At 40.2% G+C, this 16,548-nt stretch overlaps 1 protein-coding gene across 1 annotated transcript in view; it reads left to right on the plus strand.

Annotated features, from left to right (window-relative positions):
• Window positions 1-16,548, plus strand: part of AMPH (amphiphysin) — a gene marked incomplete at its 5' end in the record, with an annotated part of 132,346 nt that overhangs the window by 73,971 nt on the left and 41,827 nt on the right. The window contains 7 exons of the mRNA XM_082754800.1: window positions 1,187-1,281; window positions 3,589-3,684; window positions 5,211-5,318; window positions 5,704-5,789; window positions 7,511-7,586; window positions 8,499-8,581; window positions 11,417-11,555. Coding sequence (XP_082610926.1) covers window positions 1,187-1,281; window positions 3,589-3,684; window positions 5,211-5,318; window positions 5,704-5,789; window positions 7,511-7,586; window positions 8,499-8,581; window positions 11,417-11,555 — 683 coding nt within the window. The remainder of the gene's footprint in view (window positions 1-1,186; window positions 1,282-3,588; window positions 3,685-5,210; window positions 5,319-5,703; window positions 5,790-7,510; window positions 7,587-8,498; window positions 8,582-11,416; window positions 11,556-16,548) is intronic.

Consider the following 16,548-nt stretch of genomic DNA (forward strand, 5'->3'; position numbering starts at 1 on the left):
GGCTTGCATAAGAAACAGTGTGGCCAGCAGGGCTAGGGAGGTGATCGTCCCCCTGTACTCAGCTCTGGTGAGGCCGCACCTCGAGTACTGTGTTCAGTTTTGGGCCCCTCGCTACAAGAAGGACATCGAGGTGCTTGAGCGGGTGCAGAGAAGGGCGACGAAGCTGGTGAGGGGACTGGAGAACAAGTCCTACGAGGAGCTGCTGAGGGAGCTGGGCTTGTTCAGCCTGGAGAAGAGGAGGCTCAGGGGTGACCTTATTGCTCTTTACAGATACCTTAAAGGAGGCTGTAGCGAGGTGGGGGTTCTTCCACGTGCCTGGTGACAGGACGAGGGGGAATGGGCTTAAGTTGCACCAGGGGAATTTTAGGTTGGATGTTAGGAAGAACTTCTTTACCGAAAGGGTTGTTAGACATTGGAACGGGCTGCCCAGGGAAGTGGTGGAGTCACCATCCCTGGAAGTCTTTAAGAGATGTTTAGATGTAGAGCTTAAGGATATGGTTTAGTGGGGACTGTTAGCGTTAGGTCAGAGGTTGGACTCGATGATCTTGAGGTCTCTTCCAACCTAGAAATTCTGTGATTCTGTGATTTGTACAACCTCTTCTATTCCAGGGAGCACTTTTGTTCAGGGTGGAACCCTTCTAACTTTTCTCCTATGTCCATTTCATAGACAGCAATTCCCAGAATCTCTGCCATTTTAACCACCTCACCCTGGAGATACCTCCTTTTGCACACAGGCAGGCATGGTACTCATTATGGACAAACTAGGAAGCTATTCTATAGGAAGGCAGAGATGAGAATAAACAAAGTCAAGCTGTTTGTTTGGCTTCTGAGTGATAGTGTTTTGATGAAGGTATTAAATGTCTCTAGTGAGCAGGACTACCCTCAGAGTTGTTTTTGTGTTCAGATACGTTTAGTTCAGAATAGCAAATGAAATTCCAAATTTGATAGGAATTTTTTTCATGTATATAAATATGGGTTAATTCTACTATGGGAGACATTTCTTATTAATCTGGGAGAGCTGGCTGAATATAATGCTTTTGTTTCAGCTCTTGAAAATTATGTTCTAAACATGGCAGAGGGAAGTGGGGTACACATTGGCTGAAATAAAGATATTTATTAACTGTCTCTTGTAGTTCCTTTTTCCTTTTGTTCCTTCAACTTCCTATGTTCCTTTTTCTAATTACAGGCATGCAAGATGCCTCAAAGAAGCTTACAGAGTCTCTCCATGAAGTCTATGAGCCAGATTGGTATGGACGAGAAGATGTGAAGATGATTGGAGAGGTAAGATGCATGGCAAGAAGAAAAAAGTAGTATTTTGGTTGCAAATGGATTAATCTGAGCTATTTAGGAAAAGTGTACATGATGCAGTTTTACAGTCAGGATTCTCAAAGCAATTGAATATTGAAAATTATTCAATCTGCTTATTCTTGTGTGCTGTTTAATAACTACAAAGCCTGTAACACTAAGCAAAGTACCTGTTGGAGCACTTGTCTCTCTCTGGCAAGAATTTAGACTTTAAGTCCAAATTAAGTTGCAGGGTGCTGTTCACTTCAGCCTTTACTAGGTTCCTTCAGTGATTAGAGAAATACAGGCTTTTCTAGAAGGTACAGTGGGAGTCTGGCTTGAGGTACTTGAGGTGCCTAAGTAAACATCCTTAAATCTGGGGAATTCTGTCAGCAAAATTGCTGGTGGTGACAAGAAGGTGTAAACTGTTATCAACGCAGCTTTTAACCACCTGGGATTCAATGTGCAGGGCCTTCTGGATAGTATCATTAACAAGAAATTGGAAGACAGAGCGGTCTTCCCAAATCAGCCTAATGATTGCTTTCTTCCCTATGGTTGCCTTCCTCTACACTTACCTGCTGCTGAAGGCATGACATGTTTTTGATTTTAAAAGCATTCAACTTCCAAACAGTGTAAGTTACTATACCATACCATTTATATCCTTTTAGGTTAAATGGCTGGAAAACCTGCTGCTATATCTTGCTGTTGCACCTCACCTTGTATTTATAGGCTATTAAATTGTACACTCAGAATTTGTAATTGTGCATACAAGGACCAAGATTTGACCCTTACTCTTTATTAGGTATAGAAACAAGTGTTAGGTGTGTGCTCTTAATCAGAGACTCATGTGGGCAACATTACTAAATCACTGCTCCTATTTTTGTCCCAATATGACACAAGTGTAGATTTATGCATCCACCAACCTGCAACTCAAAAGAATGGTTTGTTTGTGCTGTCCAAGATATAAATTATCCTTCCAAAAAGGGTACATCAAAGTGACCTACTTCTGCGTGGCAGGAAAGATGATGTCTTAAAGGACTCTTCAGTGTTGGTTTTGGTCCCATTAGCTTAGAAAACCTCCATGATCTAAAATTGTCCAACATGTACATCAAATGCACAGGACAGGCAGTTGCTTGCTGTGATCTAATGCTCTGTTAACCACTGTGATTAAATGTTATCTTAATAAATGAGGTATTTTATAAACATGATTAATAGATTATAATAATCCATTAGGGGCTCTGCTAGGGTAGCAAATGAATGAATTGAACGCTGACATCACACAGCATTTACAATATGTCCTATAGTAGCTTGTGGTAAAGTAAACACTAGGGAGTAGCTTTCTGGACTTAACAGCCCCGTTAGTAACCTTCCCATCTAAGGAAATTCAGACATTTTGAAATGTGCAAAGGGGGAACAGGATGTTTAACATGTGCTAATTCCTTGCTCAGCTGAAAATCCAGGACCTCAAGCACTATGTCACTATGCAGCAGGATTTTGCTTTTGGCAAAGACTGGCACCCTGTTCCTTGTAACATCAGCTACATTAACATGTTCTTAAAAACCTTAAAGCTGCAAAGATTGCTGCCCACAAGCTACAAAGAGGACTGGGGAAGACCACAGTAGCTTCTGGAATTAATTTTTTTTATTTTGCCTATTTAAGTTGGCAAGTTTCAGATCTGGAATCCTAGTTCTCTAGCAGTGCAAGGTGGAGTTTGGTCTGTAAGCCAGCAATTTCATCACATACATCTTAATGGCACAAAAATTATGAGGGGAAGGATAGACCTTTCTTAGGGAGGACCTCCACAGGTTTTATTTGAAAAATGACAAAGCAAAACTAAGCTTACAGATCCTTGTGATAGCTGGAAAAGCCACCTTTTTTTTTTTTTTCCCTTTATTTATTATTTTTCATTGTTGGCTGTACATCTCTGTAAGGAAGGTTCATCATCAGTGAGCATACTCTATGCTAGACCTGCTTCAGATTCTGCATTGGTCACCCTCAGGAATCTGAAACCCTGAGGAAGACTTTGAATCCATGATATTATTATATTCACACAGCACTTACTAGCTGAATGAATGAAAAAAAAACTAATTATTAAACTGAAACTTCGTTTGTTGTTAATTAAAGCTTGCAATGTCAAAGTGTTCTTTTTAATTTAGTTTATAACTGCATTCTGATTTATTGACATAAAGAAGATTTTAAAACCTCAGAAAGATTAATCTTTACCATTTACATTTGTATTTCCCCTAGGTTTGATGTGGAATTAAACTATTAAGTGCATTTTTCTCTTTCCATCTGCCTTTACAGAAATGTGATGAACTTTGGGAAGACTTCCATCAAAAACTGGTGGATGGGTCGTTGTTGACCTTGGATACGTATCTAGGACAATTTCCTGATATCAAAGTACAGTAATGTTTCCCTATAAAGGACAGTTTGTAAAAATCACCAATTAATGTTGAGTCATAATATAAACATAAAATTAAATTTCACACACGCAAAAAAAAAAAAAAAAAAAAAAAAAAGTAAAAAGATTGGGGTGGTGTCTTTCTCTTCTGTAGGTCTGTAAACTAATCCTTGACATCAGGCTGCACTAATTTTCCAAAATAATTTTCATGCTGTAGTACTTGGATGTAAATTAGCCTTTATTCATAAAACTTTTACAATGCTTTTTCCTGCTTCAATTTTATATGATAAGAGAAAATTCTCATTGACTTCAAAAAGGATGGATTAAGCTCTACAGCTGTTAAACTGCCAGATAATTTCAAGATGAAAAGCAGGCCTTTTGTTATTAGCCAGATGCACCTGTGGTTATCTAAATGTCTTTCTCTTAACTAAACCATGTTTCCTGTCTTTTAATTAGTTATAGTAAGACTTTGTAGTAGACATGAGGAGAGACTGTTACGCAGATTCTAGCTTCTCCCAGGTCTCTCTTGGTGTACAGTTCAGGGAGGTGTTTGCTAAATGAAATGCATGGGGATAAAGAATGGTTAAAAGAGAGAAGTAGATACTTTAATATTTGGATGTGGCTATACAAACATAGCTGGAAATTCTTTGTGATGATTTAGAATTGAATAGGTATCATACAGCCATCTCCTTTGACATTTACGTCAGGAACTAATATAAAAAAAAATCCCAACATCACTGATATTCAGTCTCAAATTTGATACAAAGTCAAACTGTGCTTATGTCTGCTTCTGCATGTGAAATTCAGATATAATGTAGAGCTTTGTAAAGTCAATATATATATCAAAGGACTTTTGCAGTTAAATTTAAAAGCCTATTTGATGTTCATTGTTCCTAATATATTATATCTAAGTTATGTGTCAGAGCCATACTGAGAATTATGTTTTAAGCTTTTTTTCTACTCTAAAAAAAATGAGTTAATTATTCACTAAATTTGCACATTATGTGTAAGGTAAAAGCACAGTGTTACCATGAGTTTAGCAGGTCCACTTATTCTGGAAAATGAGACAAGTCTTGCATAACATTGATATCTCACTACACCCACAAAAAAAGTCTTACAAGCAATCTGTAAATAGATTTCTCTTCTCTTCTCTTCTCTTCTCTTCTCTTCTCTTCTCTTCTCTTCTCTTCTCTTCTCTTCTCTTCTCTTCTCTTCTCTTCTCTTCTCTTCTCTTCTCTTCTCTTCTCTTCTCTTCTCTTCTCTTCTCTTCTCTTCTCTTCTCTTCTCTTTTCTCTTCTCTTCTCTTCTCTTCTCTTCTCTTCTCCCTTTTCTTTAAAAAAAGGTGATTAGTATGTCTCTTTTTCCATCCATGCCCATGCTCCTTTATGTTGTTATAGTCAGTCAGCATGAATGGCAAATGAGGGAGAATGAAACATGTAAAAAACTTGAAGAACTACATAGGTAAAATAATTAAAAAAAAAAAAAAGTGTCAATTGTGCTGACTTTCCTTTTTACCTCTGTGTAGACTCGGATTGCAAAACGAAGCAGAAAGCTAGTGGACTATGACAGTGCAAGACATCATCTAGAAGCCCTGCAGAGCTCAAAAAGAAAAGATGAAGGAAGGATTACCAAGGTAGCACATTTGGAAGGATGTTGACCGATGACTTTGGGATCTCCATTTCTGTGCAGAGACCTAGAGCAAAGCTTCTTTTCTCTTTCCACTTTAAGAAGTAGAACTAGTGATAGATATCCTTAAGGATATATGCATATTAAATATTTTGGTGTATGGTGAGGATATGCTTAGCCAATTTTAGGAGTGAGTCCCATCTGAGATCTAACTTTCTCTCTTAACGAGATATAGGGCACAGCAAATCCTGTGTTGGCCTTTTTTGTTTGGGACTAAGTCACATACTTTGTTAAAAATTTAAATACAGACACAAAAACAAACGCAAACACAGCTTTGTCAGGTTTTGCTATGTCTTAAAGTGATAGGAGAAGTCATCCTGTTTTTGTTTTAGGCAGAAGAAGAGTTTCAGAAAGCACAGAAAGTGTTTGAAGAGTTTAACACTGATTTGCAAGAAGAGTTGCCATCTCTGTGGTCACGGTAAGCCTAGACAGATATTGTCTAAAGGGCCTAAAGGGAGACTAATGAAGGGAAACCAGGAGATTTTAATGAGCTGATAGAAAGTCCTTGAAATCTGGTCCGTCATCTTTTTGAAACAGTGAAAGGGAAAATGCCTGATAATAATACAAAGTTATACTTAAGTAAATATATTTATACTTATTTCTTTCAGCATACCTTGCCACTTAAGACACTTCTTTATCATGTCTTCATTAAAAGGTGCAAGAATGTCTCCACTTAATGGATAAAGACCTATGGCAGAGCACAGAATGGCAGATTTTGACTAGAGCCCACTGCTTGTATCACCTTTCTCAGAAACTTTAATGGTGGATACCTGATCCTTTTGAGAAAAAAACAAACAAGCAAAAACAACAACAACAAACAAACAAACAAAAACTATCGATAAAAAGGTTCAAATATTTCCACTGTCGAGTAACTGTATAGAGCAGCCACATACTGTTCTAGAAGATTTGCAATGGATCTATTTATAGGTCATTTTTCTCTAAAAGGTATAGAAGCAAAGAACTTTACAAAAGTATAATTGTTGTTTTCAAGTTCCTATAAAATAACACCAAAGCAATATAAGAAAGTAAAAAATAGTATGTAATTATGATTACGTCAGAATACACATTTCATTGTTTTACACTGACTGTGTTTGTACTGTAAAGACATTTGATGGAATAGATCATTTATTTAGGATGTATAACTATGGATGGTGTTTATACAGAAAATGAGCAGGAGAAAAAAAGCAGTAGAAAAATAAGCATCTCATTAGTGTGCTACGTTTCTTTAACAAATGACAGTCTGGACTGAAAGTGCGTTGTGAGTCACTGAAGTATGCTTTGTCTCCTCTGCCTTCTGAACTAACTCCTATGAAATTTGAGATCAATATTTTTTTTTTTGCTGTGTTTTTGTCTGTTTCAGTTGGAAGGTTTCTTAGCATTCCAATATATTTGTTTTATGGGTTTACTAAAAGTAAAACTGCACGTTAATGATCTAGAGTAAGGACCCTTTTATTTCAATATGTGTGTTGCCTGTCTCAGTGAAAGATAAAATTTAATTCGAGCAATAGTCATAGACTGGAAACTGTGTTTTAGGAAGCAAATGCTTGCAGAGTCCTATTTTTAGTTATTACAATTCTTCAGAAGGAAAATGATCCATAGAGTTGACATTTTGCAAGCTTATTCTTAAGCCAAAGATGATTTTGGTTAATGGAAGTTAAGAGAAATTACATACGAGAGTTTTAAACAGGGAAAAAGAATAATTCAAAAACTAAGAAAACACCTCTTGCTGTTAAAGTGTGTGAAAGGCACGTAATCACTCACCCCAAGCAAGCAGATTTTTGAAGGCATGTGCAAAAATGTTTGTTCTATATTAGAAATTATTTTCTTTCATACGCCTGAATTTCAGGATTGTTTCATTAGGGAAGGCTGAGTACTCAGGCTGAGTACTCTAAGCTGTGAATGTATGTGAATGTATGTTCCTCCTGTGCAGAGTGAAATGTGATGGTTCTTAACAGAAACAGAAATAGTCATGAGCAAATGAGTTTGAAGTTTTGATATTCACTCAAATTATTTGCTTTGCACAGAATAGTAGTCAAGAATGTTGCTTGTGGTCTGGAAAAACTTAATTCATTTTCCTTTGTGGCCATCCTACCCCCATCCTTTATTCTCTTTCTCCTTTCCCTGTGCCATCTTCCATAGGCGAGTTGGCTTCTATGTGAACACCTTCAAAAATGTATCCAGTCTTGAAGCCAAGTTTCACAAGGAGATAGCTTTAGTGAGTAAAATTAGTATCTCATGTATAATGGATTATATGATGTATTTGTTTACATAACAGCAAATAAATGTCTTGTAACACAATAGTAAAAATCAAGCAGCAGCACAGATGAGAATTTGCCCTAGGTTCAAATTTGCACTATAATTCTCATATTGGTTTCTATTTGCCATTTTTGTACTCTCCTTAAGAAAAAGGTAGTCCATACAACCCTGGATTATGATGCATTATCAGTTATAGCATTAATTTCACTTTTCATGTTAATATTTTCTCTATTCTTCTGAACACTCTTTTGCCTTCAGTATTTTTTCTATGTCCAACTGCTAAGCACCACATTGCTTTAAACAAGAGAATGTGTGTCAACCACAGCCTTTGAGATCATTACATGCATTGTCGGCAATGCAATATTAGATCTGTCACTATTAGGTAAATACAGTAATTTCAGTAAGGACCTTTTGAATGTGCTAAACACCTAGTTGGAATTCTGTTATCTATAGTAACTTATTAACTTATAGAAACCAAAATGACACAGAAAACTTGCTTGACCAAAGTCCCACTTGAGTTGGGATCAGGTTTTTGAAGGGGTAACATGAATCTTCTCTGCTGTGCATGTTGCTTCAAACTTCAGGTGACTCCCTCCATCAGAGAGCAGACAGCAGTAAGTCATATTTATAAAGTTGTTCTATTAAAACCATTTTTTTTTTTTGAACTGCTGTTATCTTTGACAATGTTTCTATTTGATTCTGAAAGGTTTCCACTTAGACTTTTTATATAAGCAGCACTGCTTATCTGTGGAAAGAGCTATTTACAATTTTAAAGAAATCAGAGCAGTTACCAAACATGATTTATCACCTGTGTTTTTAATCATCACTGTAGCATTTCATGTAAGCTCAGACAATTTTTTTGTTTTCTTAGCTATGCCACAAACTCTATGAAGTAATGACGAAGCTGGGAGATCAGCATGCAGACAAGGCCTTCACCATTCAAGGGGCACCAAGGTGATCTTATTTCTTATTTTAATGAATTGTGTTGCAGTCAGTTTCAGGACAAGTAGTAATCACCTACACCATATATAGCGATCACTGCACTACCCAGTCACCAAGTTTGTTCATTCAGGAGGACAGAAGTTCGTCTCAACATGAGTAGAGGTGCAAAGCTTCCTTCATTACATACTTATTTTTCCTTTGGAAATAAAATAAAACAAAACAAAACAAAACAAAACAAAATAAAATAAAATAAAATAAAATAAAATAAAATAAAATAAAATAAAATAAAATAAAATAAAATAAAATAAAATAAATAAAATAGGGACAGATTTTCAGCTGCTGCAATTTAGTCTAGTTCACTGTAGACTATTACAGCAATTTGCACCAGCTAAGTATATAGCCCATTTATTCATAGGTTATTGGTCTACAGCAATGTTGCTAAATTTCAGAATATTTTTAAAAGCCTTGAATTATAGCATGTGTTTTTAGTTCCAAAAGGCATATAATTAGGTGAGAATCCTGACCTTTTTAAGTCATGTTTTATCTCCCATGCTCATGGAAAAAAGTCAGGAAATGGGATCGGAGTGTATCATAAAATCTGAAAAGGTGAAGTAAAAAAGAATGTCACAAAATGCCATATTTTTAATGACTTCCAAGAGAAATCTTGTCATAAAATAAACACAAAACCAAAAATGCATAAAAATCAGATGGTGCTTTCTTAAGGTCACTAGATGCTAATACACTATTTCTGACTTTTTACTTGCCTTTCTCAAACAAAGCCTTTCTGACAGAATTTGATCTCAGTACTGTAATATTGATAAGAAAAGGTTGAAATTATAAAACAGTGGCACTTATTTCAAACACAATGATAATTAGAGTGAATACATAAATGCTGAATTTTCAGCCAATCCCAGCTCATCAAGAAGCAATCAGAACAATGTTATGGCTACTGCTAATTTGCCTTCAAGCCATGCTCAGATTAGCAACAATTAAGATTTACCAAGCAGCGTAACATCTGCCTCAAACATATGGCTGACATTTCTACATTTCCTTTGATCTCACTTTGGAAGGACAAAAAATAGAATACTGGAGCTTCTAACCTAATGCAAAATTCAGAACAGTTTTATTAAGAATGTGTCCAAAATTTTAGTTTCTGAGTCAGACTATATTTCTCACTGACCATTTGTAAAATATTTTTCTGGGATGAAATAAAATGCTGTGTGAGAAAATTTGAAGTAGTTTTTGTAATAAACAAGTATTTAGGCCACCTGTATCTACTAGACCATCCCAAGCATGCACACATTCTCATTCCCATGGAATTTTGCTTTCCATCAGTAAGAGAGAAAAATAATAGGATTAGCTACAAATTAGCCGGCATAAGTTAATGCTGTGTGATGTTCTAAACTTATTTTAATGATGCTTTTTAAAAAAATGATTTATTATTATCATTTTTTTAAATTACCATGTTGCTCTCTTCTTTGAGATCTACTATATTCAAAGTGAAAGAGATTTTAGTTATAGGTCATCAATTTTGAGTGTTTTTGTTGTTGTTTTTTTTTTTTTTTTTTTTTTTTTGGTTCAGCTTTCTGTAAGCATAACAGCTTATACACAGTATATTTTTGCTATACTGTTCACAGAGACTTATGTGAAATTCTGGATAGATTTTGAGTTTTTACTATTAGTTATTGTGCTCTGAAACCTTACTCGGGAATGGGTCTTTGTAAGATAAAACAGTTTTCCTTTTTAGATACATAACAAGTAGATAATAGACAAATATATTATTTAATATTTCCTTTAAAGAACTATATTTTTTAAAAATTTAAACTTGTATATGCTATTGAATATTCTATCCTGAAGGCAAATATTTTACCTGGGAAATAAATTTCTTAATAACTGCCTTTTTTTTTTTTTCTTTTTTAATATTTCCACAGAAAGAGGTGGTGAGTGTGAGCTAAGTCTGTCCTTTCCAAGGAACTAATTTTTCTTGCATTAGCATTAGGAACATGTTTATGGTGTGGTCTTCTCAATCATGTAGTGCTTCTGTTCTCCCTGAAGATGTGTAGGACTCGTTATTCTCTTACCAAGTGCCATGGTTGTTGAATGTTGTAGTTTATAGCTTTCCTGAGTTGTAAGCTTTCAGCATTTCTAGGTAGCTTGAATATGTCCCAGTGTTTATAGCAGGTCCCTTCACAGGAAGGGCAGATCCCTTTTCAGGACTTCATCAGATCTTTTCTTAATATCAGCAGAGCTCTGCTGAAGTCACTTGACTACTGCTTGTTTATAGTTGTGGTGAGTCGTCCTTCTAAATAGTTATACCTGTACAATCATCTTAGTTGTGTTTTATTGTATTGATATCTTTCTGAAGTTGCTGAGCTTTTAAAATTATTTGCATTATTCATTGTTATGTCTTCTTCTGGAATTTTTAACTTTATAACCTTTTATTTTGAGAGCAACGTGAAATGAAGACAGTAATTCAAACTACCATTTTATGATAGTTACAAACTTATACATAAAACATTTCAAATACGGAAGCTGAAAGAAATGCAGGTATTCTGTTTACCTCAAATTATAATGATCAGGTAAACAGACACCGCAGATGTTCTAAAAATAAAAATCACTCAAAAATTAAAACTTCGTTCAACACAATAGATTGGTGAATTTTGATTGTATTTAATTACAGTTTTGATTTTAATCATTATTTTACGGTTCAGTTCATCCGCAGTGTATAGTGCCTTTTGAGGTCACTAGCATTACATACAAGATGCAGTTCAACTATTGCATCAAATTTTCGAGGTAATAAATCAGCATGATGTGTATGTCCTGACCATTGCTTTTATTCTTGTCTAGTGATTCAGGTCCACTCCGCATTGCAAAAACACCGTCACCACCAGAGGAGGCCTCTCCCCTGCCTAGCCCTACTGCTAGTCCCAATCATATGCTGGCACCAGCATCTCCGGCACCAGCCCGGCCTAAATCACCCACACAGGTAAGCAGAAATCTGGTGAAGGAAACTGGCCAGTTGTGCAGTAAAAGATAGCTGAAATACTACATATGGTAATATTTTTCATCTGGGCATAGACTAAGAAACAACAGGGAGGTCACTGCCTCTGTTGTGCTCAATACTGGTAATTGCTTGTTCACCTCTGTGTCACAAGCATGGGTGGAAAATGTTTGTTTTTTATTTTTTATCAGGAAGAATGAGGAAAATTTAAAGTAGCTTGTGAACCAGGAGGACTTGTGGTAACTAAGCAAAACACACCTTAAAAAGTAACATAGATTCTGAAAACCTGTATCTCAGCAGAGATAATCTTAAAAAAAACATTGCTAAAACTACCTCATGAATTTCAATACATTATATGTTGCTCATCACCACTCTGGTCACACCCAGACCGACTACCCGTTAAAAAATGCCGCAGTTCAGGTCACCGGATGCAAGGAGTATCTGAGCCTGTTGCTGCCATTGGCGGGAGGCAGAGAAACTGCGTGCGTGAGGTGCGAGCAGGTGGATGACCTGGTCCGCATGGTGGCGGAGCTCAAGGAGGAGGTGGAGAGGTTGAGGGCCATCAGGGAGTGTGAGCGAGAGATAGACTTGTGGAGTAACTCCCTGCAGGGCCTCAAGGGGAGGTACCGAGGTGAGACTCCTCAAATGGGGGTGGACCCCCTGCCCTATCCCCGTCGGGCAGAGGGAGGGGATCTGGGAGTTCAGGAGGAATGGAAACAGGTCCCTGCTCGACATCGCAGGCGACGCCCTCCCCTTCCGGCCCTGCATTCCCAGGTGCCCTTACACAACAGGTTTGAGGCCCTGGAGCTCGACAGACCAGTAGCTGAGGAAGAGGTAGCAAGTGTTCCCAGGAGGATGCCTAGGGCGAGGAGGTCGACTCCACACCTCAGGACTGCCTCCACCAAGAAAGACAGGAGGGTTATTGTTGTTGGAGACTCTATTCTTAGGGGAACAGAGGGCCCTATTTGTCGGCCTGACCCTACCCGTAGGGAAGTCTGCTGCCTCCCTGGGGCCAGGGTCAGGGACGTTGCCAGGAAGCTTCCCAACCTGGTACGCCCCTCTGACTATTACCCTCTTTTGATAGTCCAGGCGGGCAGTGACAACATTGAAGAGAGAAGCCTGAAGGCTATCACAAGAGACTGTAGGGGGCTGGGTCGGTTTGTGGATGGAGCAGGAGTGCAGGTAGTGTTTTCGTCCATCCCTACGGTGGCAGGGAGGGGTTCAGAGAGGACACGGAAAGCCCACCTGTTAAACACGTGGCTCTGGGGCTGGTGCCAACGCAGAAATCTTGTTTTTTTTTGATCATGGGGCACTTTACTCAGCACCTGGCCTGATGGCCGCAGACGGGTCCCTATCTTTTAGGGGAAAAAGGATCCTGGGCCAGGAGCTGGCAGGGCTCATTGAGAGGGCTTTAAACTAGGTAGGAAGGGGGATGGGGCTGAAGCTAGGATTGTTGGGGCTGTGCAGTGGGGAACAATGGCAAGGCTGGAGGATAAGGCAATGGCCCAGCTGAAGTGCATCTACACCAATGCACGCAGCATGGGTAACAAACAGGAGGAGCTGGAAGCCATCGTGCAGCAGGCAGGCTACGACTTGGTTGCCATCACGGAGACATGGTGGGACCAGTCTCATGACTGGAGTACTGCAATGCCTGGCTATAAGCTCTTTAGAAGGGACAGGCAGCACAGAAGGGGTGGTGGTGTGGCTCTCTATATTAGAGAGTCTTTCGAGGTTGTAGAACTCGAGGCTGGGAAGGACAAGGTCGAGACCCTTTGGGTTAGGATCGGCAGGGACAACAAGGCTAGTGTCCTGGTCGGGGTCTGCTATAGACCGCCGAACCAGGATGAGGAGACGGATGAGGAGTTCTACAGGCAGCTGACAGAAGTTGCAAAATCGTCAGCTCTTGTACTCTTGGGGGACTTCAACTTCCCTGACATATCCTGGAAGCACAACACAGCCCTGAGAAAGCAGTCTAGGAGGTTTCTGGAGAGCGTGGAAGATAGCTTCCTGACGCAGCTGGTTAGTGAACCTACCAGGGGTGGTGCCCCGCTAGACCTTCTCTTCACAAACAGAGAAGGACTGGTGGAGGATGTGATTGTCGGGAGCTGTCTTGGGCAGAGTGACCACGAAATGGTGGAGTTCACTATTCTGGGCGAGGCCAGGAAGGGGACCAGTAAAACCGCTGTATTGGACTTTCGGAGGGCTGACTTTGAGCTGCTCAGGACACTGGTTGGTGGAGTCCCTTGGGAGGCGGTTCTGAAGGGTAGAGGGGTCCAGGAAGGCTGGGCGCTCTTCAAGAAGGAAATCTTAATGGCGCAGGAACGGTCTGTCCCCACGCGCCCAAAGACGAGCTGGCGGGGAAGAATACCAGCCTGGCTGAACAGAGAATTGTGGCTTGATCTTAGGAGAAAAAAGAGGGTTTATAATCTTTGGAAAAGTGGGCAGGCCACTAGGGAGGACTATAAGAATGTAGCGAGGCTGTGCAGGGACAAAATTAGGAAGGTCAAAGCTTATCTGGAGCTCAATCTGGCTACTGCCGTTAAAGATAACAAAAAATGTTTTTTAAATACATCAACACAAAAAGGAGGACTAAGGAGAATCTCCATCCTTTACTGGATGCGGGGGGAAACTTAGTTACAAGAGATGAGGAAAAGGTGGAGGTTTAGGCTTAATGCCTTCTTTGCCTCAGTCTTTAGCGGCAATACCGGTTTTTCTCTGGATACTCAGTACCCTGAGCTGGTGGAAGGGGATGGGGAGCAGGATGTGGCCCTCACTATCCATGAAGAACTGGTTGGTGACCTGTTACGGCACTTGGATGTGCACAAGTCGATGGGGCCGGATGGGATCCACCCAAGGGTACTGAGAGAACTGGCAGAGGAGCTGGCCAAGCCACTGTCCATCATTTATCAGCAGTCCTGGCTATCGGGGGAGGTCCCAGTTGACTGGCGGCTAGCAAATGTGACGCCCATCTACAAGAAGGGCCGGAGGGCAGACCCGGGAAACTACAGGCCTGTCAGTTTGACCTCAGTGCCAGGGAAGCTCATGGAGCAGATCCCCCTGAGAGTCATCACGCAGCACTTGCAGGGCAAGCAGGCGATCAGGCCCAGTCAGCATGGGTTTATGAAAGGCAGATCCTGCTTGATGAACCTGATCTCCTTCTATGACAAAGTGACGCACTGGGTGGATGAGGGAAAGGCTGTGGATGTGGTCTACCTTGACTTCAGCAAGGCTTTTGACACCGTCTCTCACAGCATTCTCCTCAAGAAACTGGCTGCTCTTGGCTTGGACTAGCGCACTCTTCGTTGGGTTAGAAACTGGCTGGATAGCCGGGCCCAAAGAGTCGTGGTGAATGGAGCCAAGTCCAGTTGGAGGCCAGTCACTAGTGGCGTCCCCCAGGGCTCGGTGCTGGGGCCGGTCCTCTTTAACATCTTCATTGATGATCTGGACGAGGGCATTGAGTGCACCCTCAGTAAGTTTGCAGATGACACCAAGTTAGGTGCGTGTGTCGATCTGCTTGAGGGTAGGAAAGCTCTGCAGGAGGATCTGGATAGGCTGCACCGATGGGCTGAGGTCAACTGCATGAAGTTCAACAAGGCCAAGTGCCGGGTCCTGCACCTGGGGCGCAATAACCCCAAGCAGAGCTACAGGCTGGGAGAGGAATGGTTGGAGAGCTGCCAGGCAGAGAAGGACCTGGGAGTGATGGTGGATAGTCAGCTGAATATGAGCCAGCAGTGTGCTCAGGTGGCCAAGAAGGCCAACGGCATCCTGGCTTGTATCAGGAACAGCGTGACCAGCAGGGCTAGGGAGGTGATCGTCCCCCTGTACTCAGCTCTGGTGAGGCCGCACCTCGAGTACTGTGTTCAGTTTTGGGCCCCTCGCTACAAGAAGGACATCGAGGTGCTTGAGCGGGTACAGAGAAGGGCTGTAAAGCTGGTGAGGGGCCTGGAGAACAAGTCCTACGAGGAGCGGCTGAGGGAGCTTGGCTTGTTCAGCCCGGAGAAGAGGAGGTTCAGGGGCAACCTTATCGCTCTCTATAGGTACCTCAAGGGAGGCTGTAGCGAGGTGGGGGTTGGTCTATTCTCCCATGTGCCTGGTGACAGGACGAGGGGGAATGGGCTTAAGTTGAGCCAGGGGAGTTTTAGGTTAGATGTTAGGAAGAACTTCTTTACTGAAAGGGTTCTTAGACATTGGAACAGGCTGCCCAGGGAAGTGGTGGAGTCACCATCCCTGGAAGTTCTCAAAAGACGTTTAGATGTAGAGCTTAGGGATATGGTTTAGTGGGGACTGTTAGTGTTAGGTCAGAGGTTGGACTCGATGATCTTGAGGTCTCTTCCAACCACAAATTCTGTGTGATTCTGTGTGATTCTTGTTCAAATTCATACTTACAGTGGAAAAAAATTAGTCTTGGAGTATCACTGGTCTGTCAACATGGATTTCCCTCTAAAACAGAAAATAACAGTATAAGTACTGCTGTGATATATCTACCGATAACTGAAGGCTTATTAGTTGTTATCAACACTGGATTGAGAAGTTTGATGTTTCTAGAGTCATTTTTATTCCCACCAGTATTAGAGAAATAAGAATCAGTTTCATGAAAGGCATCACCTGTAACATGAGAATTGTCGGTGATACTCTGTGAACATATCAAAGACACGAAAAGATTTGTGTTGATGTTACTGATGTTTTCAAAATGGGGTGTAGCTTCTGTGCTGATTGCTTTTTCTACACATCGGAAGGAATTTTATTTTCCAGTTAATTACATGTGAGCACACCTGTTGTCTTTGGTCTCATAAATGGTGACAACCCAGAGCCTGAATGCTGATCTGATACAAGTCGGTTTAGTCTTATTAGTGCCAATAGTGTTACATCACCTGAAGAATTTTTTTGATTTTTTTCATTTTATTTTGATGGAATTTAAAAATTAGGAATTAGTAATATTCATAGTATAGTAATTAGCGTATTCAAAGTATATTAGTAA

The sequence above is a fragment of the Aythya marila genome (genome assembly GCF_965140915.1).
Source record: "Aythya marila genome assembly, chromosome: 2".
NCBI classification, from domain to species: Eukaryota; Metazoa; Chordata; class Aves; order Anseriformes; family Anatidae; genus Aythya; species Aythya marila.